Genomic DNA, 12,344 nt, shown 5'->3' with positions numbered 1-12,344 from the left:
GACTTGCTAATACATGAACCATTCTATAAAATGATACGAACACAAGAAAACAATCTTAATATAAAGACTTTAACTCAGAATGTACCATTGTGGACAGCTTGACCATCTCTAACTAAAAATGGGATAACTTTATGTAGAATATATATTTTTTTATCCGTAAATTTTGATGAAAACTTAGACTCTTATAAATTTCCAATGGTATATCACGCTGCACCTAGAACTTTCCAATTTAGAGCAGTTTATTCAGCAAAGTGGACTCAAAAAAATATTCTCAAAATTCTGATTTTTCTACATCATGCTACCAGCCTTCGTGTTGGATCTGATTTTCATAAGGGACAACCCGCGTCAAATCCCGAGTCATTTTCGAAAATCAAGTTAAGACCTGAATTATGAGTCTGAAAATAAGTCAAAATACACTAGCTCAAATACAATAACTTGGGTAATTCACAAGCCCACCACAAGCCCCTAAAATATCATGATTTATTAGTGCAATTGGTAGTAGCTTATATTTATAAACTGAACTAATGTTTTCATTCTTGTCGATGTGGGACTAGGGTCCACAAAACTGACCACGGATCCCCTTCTAGTCGTGTTATAATGTGCCAAATAAGGGAATTTTGTGGGAAGCTGTAAAACGATCAGAAACCCTCTATTCGTATTAAAATGAATAGACTTCCATCTGGGGTTCTTGAATTACCCCGAACAAAGAAACACTTATTGTTCGGGTTTTACTTTCCAAAATCATTTAATTTTATCAGTTTACTTCTTAAAATAGAAAAAATATAAAATAAGAATGAAAAACAGGAAATAATAGATAAAGAGGGAAATCAATATCCGAGAATGCAGAGAAATTTAAAATACCATCGAGATTTCAAAGTAACTTTCTAGAAGCTGGGTCGAAGTGATATGGTTTAAAAAAAAATGCCCTAGTAAAGTAATAAATATGATATTTAATGTGACCTAATTTGGTCCGGAAAAACCCTGATATATTAATTACGCTTACAAGCCCCGATTAATCAATAAATTAATTGTGGTTAATTAATGGGCTAATAAATAAGCTCATTAATTAGAAACCTAATTGGATTCAATAAAGAATGGTTTTCAAGTCTCTACGTTCTACACGAAAACTACTTTATACATAGAGAGAAAGCACTACAGGAAAAGCAGTCAGTTAAGATAACTGCAATAACGCTCAGTTAAGAGTGCACACCCAAAATCCTAACCCATTAAAGAAACCCTATTTTTCTCTTTATAAGAGTTTTCCTTGTCATATTTTTAAGTAAATAGATATTATCATAATGAGTAGAAGTGAAATAAAATACATATATTAATATAAATTTTTATTTGATTTATGATAGATTGAGCAATGAAGAGTGGTGCGTGTTCCTGAGTCATTCGATGATTTCAGTGATGATTATCAAACGAAGAGCAGTTGAATCTTGGAGTAGTTATTCGTCATCTTTAGCACCAAGAATAAGTTCTTCAAGGGGTGAAATTTCTGTTCTCTTTGCACTCTTTTGCTCACTATAATTTGATAACTTATGAATAGTTTAATATTTGATTTACTTTTGTCTTAGTTCTACTTTTTGTTATATTGTTGTAATTCTCGTTAAATGCTCTTGATTGTATGATAAAATTTCCCAACAATACTTTAGTGTAATGGGTTATAATGGCCGGTTTTATAATTATATTTTAAAACTAGTATTTTATTATTATTTTAATTTTTTGGAAAGAAGGTATATATTATTTCAAAATTGTAATAGATGATGTATAATGTCCATGTGATAGACTTGATTATAATTTTTACCAAACAAAATTTCAATTATATAAACTTAATATGAACTTTTTTAGACACAATCCTGATATTATTTCTCTGATTGGTGAATCTGGAACATAAAACTAGCTAATTAGGGTTTATGAGAAGGGGCTGAATCGTATGTCTGTGGGTTTGGAAAGTGGTGCTGGTTATGTGATTATAATCATAAAAGAAAACAAAAATTAGTAATATATATAATATTTAATATAATGATAATAGTAGTTCGGTCTATTCGGTCCGGACCGAATTTTTTTTAAAAGAACCGGATGGAACCGAAATTTAATTCGGTCCGGACTGAAGAACTGAATAGACTTAAATTCGGTTCGAATTTAAGTCTATTCGAATTTGAACCGAACCGGATCGAATTTTCATAATTCGGTTCGGTTCTCGAGTTCTGATTCGGTTTTGCTCAATCGTGAATAAATGAGATTGACCTCTTGCATTTAAACCAAACACATCAATCAAACTCTTCCATATGATCAAGTCATCTCCACCACATCATTCGAAAACCATTTTTGGGGAACAGAATCGATCGGTGTATCAAGTACTACTTATTGAACATGCTCTAACAAAATGCTAAAAAGGGTTTCATGTCATGCTACTTTGCACCCCTCTAATATAATTAAAGATTTTTTAAGAAAAATTTCCCTCATATTTTTAAACATGTCAAAGAGGTGTTTGCAAAATAAACAACTGGTTGCAGCTGTCTGCAGCCATCAATCCCAGTTGTTGAGTAGTATGAACCCTTTTTTGTACACTTAGTCTTGGTTTTTCTCATGGTTGCTATCATCAAGGAATTAAAATATATTGACTTTCTTATATATATCCTTACAATCTAATCAAATGTGTACTAACTTCAACATTGTGAACCATTGACCTTCACTCTTTTATTATTCCACAACTTGCACAGCTGCACTTATCCTTTAAATGTTCTTGACTCTGTCTTGAGAATTGAGTTATAAATAGGCCTGTCTTCCGATCTTACACAAACACATCAAGCTTTTTGTCTGAAACAATGAAGATTTTTGTGTCAACGTCACTACCCTCTTTAGCTTATTTTCTTGTCATCATAGTATTTTCTAGTGTGCCAACTTCATCAGCTGCTGATAACTTCAATGACTGCCTTATAGAACCTCATTTTGTTGGCATCACAACAGCAGAAGTTGTTTATTATCCGACAAACACTTCATACACTTCCATCTTCCAATCTTCGATTCAAAATCTCCGGTTTTTATCACCCTCCACCCCCGGACCTCTTGCCATTGTCACTCCAGTCGACGAGGCACAGATACAGATAGTCCTCGGCTGTGCCAGAGACTTTGCAGTTCAGGTCAGGATACGTGGAAATGGCCATGATATGGAAGGCTTATCGTATAGATCTCCGGTCCCATTTCTTCTGATTGATCTCACAAACTTCCGTGAAATTACAATTGATGTTGTTAATAGGACAGCCTGGGTACAGGCTGGGGTAACAGTGTCAGAATTTTACTACAGAATCGCGGAGAAAAGTAGTGCACTAGGCTTTCCGGGTAGTACCTGGCCTAGTGTTGGCATTGGTGGATTCCTAAGTGGTGGAGGATATGGAACTTTAATGCGTAAATTTGGCCTTGGAGCTGACAATGTCATTGACATCCGGTTCATGGATAAAAATGGGAACATCTTTACTGATAAACAGTCAATCGGTGCTGATGTCTTTTGGGCGGTTAGAGGAGGAATTGCTTCAAATTACGGCATTGTTTTAGCGTGGAAAGTACAACTGGTTCCTGTTCCGGCTACTGTGACTGTTTTTAATGTCAGGAGGACATTAGAACAAAATGCAACAAGCCTTGTTCATAAATATCAGAGCTTTGCCCCAAGTACTGACCGCAATCTGTTTGTTAGAGCCCGGATCACTCCAGAAAATTTGAATGCAGATGGTAGCCAGAAAACTGTGGCAGTATACTTCCAAGCATTGTACCTAGGACGGGCTAGTGGAGTACTAAAAATCATGCAAAATAATTTTGCGGAGCTAGGTCTTGTGAAACAAGACTGCTTAGAAATGAGTTGGGCAAAATCTGCACTATGGTTTGCAGGGGATGTTGGTTTTCCCAAGGGCGACTCGCTTGAACAACTGTTAAACAGAGAATTGGCGCCTAAGCTGTACATCAAGGCAAAATCGGATTATGTTGTAGAACCTATTTCCAAAAATGGGCTTAAGCAGATATGGCAAAGACTAATGGAGATGGAACAAGGTGCAACAAACTTAGTAATGACACCATATGGTGGTAAAATGAGTACGTTTTCAGAAGGTGCCACACCATTTCCCCATAGAATTGGAAACCTGTATATGCTGTTTCAAGGGGTTTATTGGAATGGAAGTACTCCAGTTGAGACTCAAAACAGTAGATTGGCCTGGCTCAGAAGTTTATCAAATGATCTGACTCCTTATGTTTCAAGCAATCCGAGGCGTGCCTATGTGAACTATAATGATCTTGAGTTGGGAGTAGTTAATAGTAGTTATGCAGAAGCCAGCACTTGGGGTACTAGGTATTTCAACAATAATTTCAAGAGGTTGGTTCAGATAAAGAATAGGATGGATGCTGAGAATTTCTACCTTCATGAGCAGAGCATTCCTCCCTTTCCCTTGACATAAACTATTATGTGTTTTCATCTCCCTTCTCATAATTGCTCTGTCTAAATTTATCATTGCTCTGTCTAAATTTAGCATTGCTTACAATGGTTGTAAACATTTGTCTTGATAATATATATGAAGTGTCTTGTTTTAATTTCACTGATTTTTTTTTGATCATGTTGTAGCAACAATATTGACTCTTTACAAAAAGAATGATATTCAAAAGTTCACTGATAACTATACAAGATATTTTGCTGACAACATTAACAAAATTACTGCCTCTTGTCGGAGTGGTGTCCTAGACGGTTGCCTTACCCGAGGCCAGCCCTACACGATAATACAATAATAAAGCGATAATCTCAACGGGTTCTGCATAACATAACCTACAAAGGATTGCCAGAATGATTGTTGACTTCTCTTCATTTTAAAATTTTAAAGGTGAAGACTTTGTAGAGCAGCTGGTTTGTGCAGAAATTGTGTTCAGATCTGGCAACATTATCGATAGTTTTGTTGAAGGAATCCAAAGCTGACTAGACATTCCTGCATTACTCAAATCAACACGAACTTGGCACAAGTAGTAAGACCAAGAAATAAAATAGTTTATCCAACAATAAAAAAGTTATCCGTTTGGATTAGAACCACACTAGAAAAAAAAGTAGTGCTCATAAACTACAAGGCACTAATGAACTCATATATCAAAGAATGCACGCTTTGAAATTTTTTTAAATACTAATAGAGTTCAGAGTCAAGACTCAAGTACTGGACTTGCTGTCTAAAATGCGAAAAATGCTACTTGCAGGAACTTGTCGGTATCAATATGCTACAAGAAAAAGACTTTAGTGATAATCTCATTTGAAGTCAAATATTTGAAATATATGATTGATCAAGCATACAAATTAGTCTATTTGTTTAAGGTTTATGAGATAATTTAATATGCCGTGCAACCAACACTAAAATAACAAAATTTGGGTAGAATCCTGCAAATCCCGACCAGGCCATTGCCCATTGGTTAGCACAAGAGACGCGTTTGTAACATGAAGAAAGTTAGATTGAGGGTTGCATTTAAGATTTCAAAACAGGAGCTCTTTCCTTCTATTATCTTCAAACTACACTAGCATACTTATTTCTTAAATGAGCAGGGTTTGGTTTGGCAGATAGCACTCCGTTTCTGACGTTTTCTCCGGAAATGGGCTACAGATAGCAGCATAAATTTCTAATCTTGTACAATACCATTATATTGAATTTCAGAAAGAATGAAAACTAATGTTGTCCTTTCTCCAGCACTTTCAATAGCTTATTTTCTTGTCTTGATCATAATATTTAATGTGTCAATTCTACAGCTGCTGAGAATTTCACTCAATGCCTGGTTGAACCTCATTTTGTAGACATAACTTCGTTTGAAATCGTTTACACTCCAGACAACAGTTCATAAACTTCAATATATTAATTTTTGATTCAAAACCTCCAATTCTTATCATCCTCCACCCCAAGACCTCTTTCCATTGTTACTCCAGTGGAGAGGCACATATACATATAGTCCTTGGGTGCGCCAAAGATTTTGTAGTACAAGTCAGGATACGTGGAAACGGTCATGATATTGAAGGCCTTTCATATACATCTCCTGTTCCCTTCGTTTTAATTGATCTAAAAAAATTTCTTGACATCACTATTGATGCTGAAAACAGAACAGCATGGGTACAGGCTGGTGTAACAATGGCTGAGTTATACTGCAGAATTGCAAAAAAAAAAAAAAAAAGCCCTAGACAATGGCCTTGGAGCTGACAATGTCATAGACACCGGCTTCACGGATAGCAATGGTAATATTTACACAGGCTTTAAAGTCTTGTAACGACGTGTTTTGGTCTGTTAGAGGAGGAATTGCTTTAAACTATGGCATTGTTTTAGCTTGGCAAATAAAGTTAGTTCCTGTGCCAGGAACAGTGACAGTTTCTAATGTCAAAAGGAAAATAGAACAAAATGCAACAAACTTGGTTCATAAATATCAAACCTTTGCCCCCAGCACCAACAGGAATCTATTTCTCAGAGCCCAGATCTCACCTGAAAATTTGAATACAGATGGTAGAAAGAAAACTGTAGCAGTGTATTTTCAGGCCCTGTACCTTGGAAAAGCTAGTGGAGTAGAAAAAATAATGCAAAATAGCTTCCCAGAGTTAGGTTTGGTGAACCAAGATTGCCTGGAAATTAGTTGGGCAAAATCTGCACTATGGTTTGCAGGGGATGTTGGATTTCCCAAGGGTGATTCACTCCAACAATTGCTGAATCGAGGTTTGGCACCTGAGCAATACATTAAGGCAAAATCGGATTACATTGAAGAACCTACTTCCATAAAAGGGCTGGAACAAATATGGCTAAGACTGATGGAAATGGAACAAGGTGCAACAAACTTAGTAATGATACCATATGCTGGGAAGATGAGTACTATTTTGGAAGGTGTCATTCCATTTCCACATAGAGCTGGACACTTGTATATGCTATTGCAAGAGGTTTATTGGAATGGGAATACACGGGTTGACTTTCAAAACAAAAGATTGTCATGGCTTAGAAGTTTATCAAATGATTTGAGTCCTTATGTTTCAAGCAATCCAAGGCGCTCTTACATAAATTACAACGATCTTGACTTAGGGGTAGGCAATAGTAGTTATGAAGAAGCGAGCACTTGAGGTACAAGGTATTTCAACAATAATTCAAGAGGTTGGTCCAGATAAAGAATAGGATGGAGAGAATTTCTATCTTCATGAGCAGAGCATTCCTCCCTTTCCCGTGGCATAAATTATAAATCTATTTTTCACCACTTTATTTTCATACCAGGAAAAATTCTGCAAACTGTATGTTAACTTCATGGTGTCTTGCTTTGTTGTTTTATGATCTTCTTCGTTAAGGTTTATGATTTGATTTGGTAAGTTTTATGATTGCTTGCCTTAAATTTTTGAAGCATTTGTAGTTCTGCAAGCATGTGTTCTACTTAACAGTTTTCCAGTTTTTATTCTGATTTTGTTCAAAAATAAAGATAAATGTTCAGTGACTACTCTTTTTTTAATTCTAAACAAGTGCAAACTGAAAATCACATTTTAAACAATCGAAACACATATCACAACTTAGATTTAAGAACACACAAATAACTAAAAAGCACAAAACATAAACCTTACATAAAGCTCATGTGTCAATCCACTGTCCCTTAATCTATTATGTTATATACCTTGCCCACACCATAGTACCAGAGGATTATGTATATGGAAAAGTTCTCTTAGATGTTAACCCAAAATAAATCATTTTTTCCATCTGAGGGATGTTACGCATCATATTGATCCCTTCAGTTCATTTCCATGTTGTTTGATACAGCCTCATGTTGATCACTGGAGCATTCATCGAAACTTACAAAGTTAATAAGTTATTGAATGTCACAAAATTTTAGAAAAAATTTTATCATCCGAACTGAATACCCCGAATCTTAAAAGACATTTTGAAATCTATATTGAAGTCTCAGAAACCTTATTCTTAGACCCTGCACCTAAATTTTGGACTCCTCCAACTCCAACTTTACAGAGAAAATAAGGAGATCAAGAATATCAATAGATGAATTAATTATTGTTATGTTAGAAGATGAAGAACGAAAAATATAACCTGCCAGATTCAATTGGTCAGCAAGTTTTGGACTTAGTGAATAGGTGTGCTCACTGCTGCCATTGAAACTGACAAAAAGGTATCAAATTTCTTTTAAAAAAAACATTTGCTGCAAATAGGGTGTATATCCTACATCTTTTTTTTTGGTAAAAGGATGAAGAAGGTAATTGTGTTGTTAATCATGCAAAGTACTTAATACATTTTCACTGAGATTAGTTTATATGTACATATCAAATGTACTATATTTGTATATGTTGGTGTGCTTTTATTGTGAAATTTTGCAATCCCTTTTATCTTCAACTTGTGTAAGTCACGTTGATTCCTCAGACAAAGAAGTAGATCAGTAATGTTTTTAAACTCTCCACTGGCACCAATTTAATAATTCTCATGTGTCATTAGTCTTTATTTATCCTAACAGTCTCTTTACTTTAATGGTTTTCGCCAAACGAAACTTAATATAAGTATTAACATACTTGTGAACTTTTCTGCAGCTAACAAGTCAGAAGCTAATCAAAATGAAGAGGGCAATCTCTTCTTCATTGCTTTTAGTTACTTATCTTCTTTTACTAATAAATCTTTGGACGTTAGCTTCTTCAGCTGATAATGCCGATCAAGAATTTCTTAAATGCCTATCTAGCCCATTTTATGAAGGCATCAAGCTCTCTGAAATCCTCTACACACCAAACAACAGTTCATACACTTCTGTTCTGCAGTCTTCAATCCAAAACCTCAGGCTTGCAGGGCTGACAGGCCAAATGCCATCCTTCATTGTCACACCGATTATCTATTCTCAAGTACAAATTGTGGTTCTTTGTGCTAAAAACCATCAACTTCAAGTTAGAGTTAGAGGGGGAGGTCATGATTTTGAGGGTCTTTCGTATGTTTCTGACCAGCCCTTTGTCTTGATTGATCTCATCAATCTCCGAAACATCACAGTTGATGCTGGTAATGGCACTGCTTGGGTTCAATCTGGTGCAAATCTTGGCGAACTCAACTACAGGATTGCTGAGAAAAGTAGTGAGTTTGCCTTTCCTGGAGGTGTTTGGCCTACTGTTGGAATTGGAGGATTTCTTGGCGGAGGAGGATATGGCTCATTGACTCGAAAATATGGACTTGGTGCTGACAGTGTCATTGACTATCGCTTCTTGAACTATGAGAGTAATGTGTTTGACCGCGTTTCAGTTGTAGGTAGTGAAGATATATTCTGGGCTGTTAGAGGAGGAACAGCTTCTAGCTTTGGAATTGTTCTTGAATGGCAAATAAAATTGGTTCCGGTCCCTAAAAATGTGACTGTTTTTGCAGTTACTAGGACCTTGGCACAAAATGCAACTTGGATATTTCATCAGTGGCAATATGTTGCCCCAAATATTCACAGAGATCTTTACATTAAAGCCAAGATTACAAGTATCAAAACAGCAGACGGGAAGGAGAAAACAATACAAGTTTCTTTTGAGTCCTTGTTTCTTGGACCTGTTGATAGACTACTAAATATAATGGAAAAGAGCTTCCCGGAATTAGATTTGGTCAGAAAAGATTGCACCGAAATGAGTTGGGTGAAATCCACACTTTGGTTTGCAAATGCTGGTTTTCCAAATGGTGAATCTCTTGAACTTCTGCTGAACAGAAATGCATTTCAAAAGTTCTACTTTAAGGCAAAATCAGATTTTGTTCAAGAGCCTATTCCAGCAGAAGCCTTAGATGGGATCTGGAAATTGTTCTTTGAGTTGGAGGCAGGTGAAGCACAAATAGAAATAACTCCATTTGGAGGCAAAATGGATGAGTTTCCAGAATCAGCACTTCCATTTCCTCATAGAGCTGGAAATTTATACATGATGCTTGAAGGCGTGCAGTGGGACAATAAAACGTCACCAGAAAAACAAGGCAAGCTCTTGAAATGGCTTGAAAGACTGCACATGTACTTAACTCCTTTTGTGTCTAAGAATCCAAGAGCTAGTTATGTGAACTATAATGATCTTGACTTGGGAGTGGGAAGCAAGACTTATGATGAAGCTAGTGTGTGGGGTAATATGTATTTTAAAAACAATTTCAAGCGGCTGGTTCAAGTGAAGACAGAACATGATCCACACAATTTCTTTAGGCATGATCAGAGCATTCCTGTTTTCCCTGAAATGTCATCACTTTGAATGGATGATCATATTGGTAACAAACTAATGGTTAATGCGCAACTATTGTATCTTAACTTCCTTTTTTCGCATTAAAGCAATTGGTGAAGCCCAGTATTTCTTGTGAGGTCTGATATGATACATTCATAGAATGATAGAAATGCAGTAATCTATACATATATATATATATATGTTTTCAATAATAAACTGCTGAAGTTATGGTAACCATACAATCCTGCAAAGTCCAGTCCTTATGTCTGAAACTAACATTAACTTGACCAAAAATTTGAACCAGCTTGTGCTCAAGGCACAGCCACTTACGGCAATACTTTAATGTGTAAAAGACCAGTACTTTATTATATCGATGTCAGAAGTATACTTCAATCTCAGCAAAGGTGCTAAATACCACTATCTCAGTCCCACTCAAACTTGCCTAGTTTTTCCTTTCAACTCAAACTAACCAAAGTTTGAGAAACAAAAAATTCTGTTAATGGATATAAATTCAGAAAATATATCATACAAAAATATGTTTAATCCTTACGTCAAATTCTTGTCAATTAGACTTTAACCCAATTTTCTGTCAAAGCCTGTGGACTCGATGAACAATCCCCTGGCAATGCTGCGAACCTCGTAGTGTCCTTGCAATAATCATAGATAAAAAGGTTCCTCTCAACCCTAGAAAAATAATTGCTCTGTAAGATGCCAATTATCATATTAATCCCAGGGTTAAATCTCAAAATGCTCACTCAACTGAAGGGCTGGTATCAATTGCCTCACTCTAGTTATCGGCGTCTCAAGTGTACCACTCTAGTAGCCAGTAATGACAGCGACGTTAATTATCTCTGTTGACTTAACGGAACCGTCTTGACTTCTAACGTTTAGGCTACGTGGACACACGTGTATGCCACTTGGAAGATGATATGGCATACATGTAAGCGGGTGGAATTTGTTAAAAGGCCCAAACAAAAATAAAGCCGTTGATATAATTTTAGGGCAAGTATAGTCGGGGAGAAGTTGAATTTGGGGGTAGAAGTTGGGCGAATTTTAGGGCAAGACTGAAATCGATTAAAAGCTTTCAATCGGCGTGGAGATTGTGCATTCCGTTCTTCATCTTCGACTTCTATTTCCAGGTATGAACCCTAATTCGACTGTATAAAGTTCTAAATGTGTAAATGCATGTGTTAATGCGTTTATGATGTAGATGGTATGTGTATAATTGTATATGTTTTTTGAATTGACAGTATGTCTACTACTTTATATCTCTACCACCACGGTGATTTCAGTCCTCCTCCAAATGTTAAGTATATGGGTGGTAAAGTTGAAGTGATCCATGATTTTGATAGTGATACTTTAAGTTTTCGTGATTTAGAAGAATTTGCTAAGAAGTATGACTATGATGTGAATTCACTAGTATATTTTAAGTGTGATGGTCATAGCTTTAAGCAGGGCACAAGGGTAGTTTATGATGACATATCAGTTAGGGACTTGATTGCGTTGTGTAAGCCACATGGGAAGATTGAATTGTATGTTGATCATTTTAATTTGGATGAACTTATTGATGTTCCACCCTCACCAAAGCAAACAAGTGATACCACAATGCACAAAACACAGAAGCTAGGGGCTGAGATAGAATTAGAGGAAGGTGGGAATGGTAGTGAGGGGGAGTATAGTGAAGACACGGACGACCTTGACGATCCTGAGTATAAAAAGGATACAGAGAGTGAGGATTCTGATGACCCAGATGTATCTGATGATAATGTGAGTGATGAAGAATATCATATTATAAAGAAGAATGCAAATAAATTCAAAGGAAACATGTGCAATTCTATGATTGACCGTAATAGGACTGTTAGTGAGGACTCTGGGTGTGAGAATGAAAATCTAAGGTCCCTTTCTTCATCAAGTGAAGATGAAAATGCCAAAATAGGTTACATTGGTCCATCAAATTATAAAAAAAGAAAGGGCAGAAAGAAGGGGGGAAGCACACCTGATGTTGCTGATTGGGAGGTAGGGCAGAAGTTTGTCAATATGGCAGAGTTTAGGACTGCTGTTAGGAATTATGCTGTTGCTGATAGAAGGGGGGTGCAATTTATAACAAATGATTGGAAGAGATGTCAAGTGGCTTGTGAGGGGGATTGTCCATTTTATATTT

General features: G+C 36.2%; 3 protein-coding genes across 3 annotated transcripts; all 3 read left to right on the top strand.

Moving 5' to 3' along the window:
* Positions 1–2,831: 2,831 nt before the first annotated feature.
* LOC108198198 (berberine bridge enzyme-like 10) lies at positions 2,832–4,448 on the top strand. Its single transcript, XM_017365963.1, has one exon. The coding sequence runs from the start codon at positions 2,832–2,834 to the stop codon at positions 4,446–4,448; it is 1,617 nt and encodes a 538-aa protein (XP_017221452.1).
* Positions 4,449–6,241: 1,793 nt separating this feature from the next.
* LOC108198197 (monolignol oxidoreductase AtBBE-like 13) lies at positions 6,242–7,108 on the top strand. The gene has a single exon (XM_017365961.1). The coding sequence runs from the start codon at positions 6,242–6,244 to the stop codon at positions 7,106–7,108; it is 867 nt and encodes a 288-aa protein (XP_017221450.1).
* A 1,476-nt stretch (positions 7,109–8,584) lies between these two features.
* Positions 8,585–10,213, top strand: LOC108198961 (tetrahydroberberine oxidase). Its single transcript, XM_017366732.2, has one exon. The coding sequence runs from the start codon at positions 8,585–8,587 to the stop codon at positions 10,211–10,213; it is 1,629 nt and encodes a 542-aa protein (XP_017222221.1).
* The last annotated feature ends 2,131 nt before the right edge of the window (positions 10,214–12,344 follow it).

The sequence above is a fragment of the Daucus carota genome, chromosome 8 (genome assembly GCF_001625215.2).
Source record: "Daucus carota subsp. sativus chromosome 8, DH1 v3.0, whole genome shotgun sequence".
Classification (NCBI taxonomy): Eukaryota; Viridiplantae; Streptophyta; class Magnoliopsida; order Apiales; family Apiaceae; genus Daucus; species Daucus carota.
This window is presented reverse-complemented; position numbering and strand designations above follow the sequence as displayed.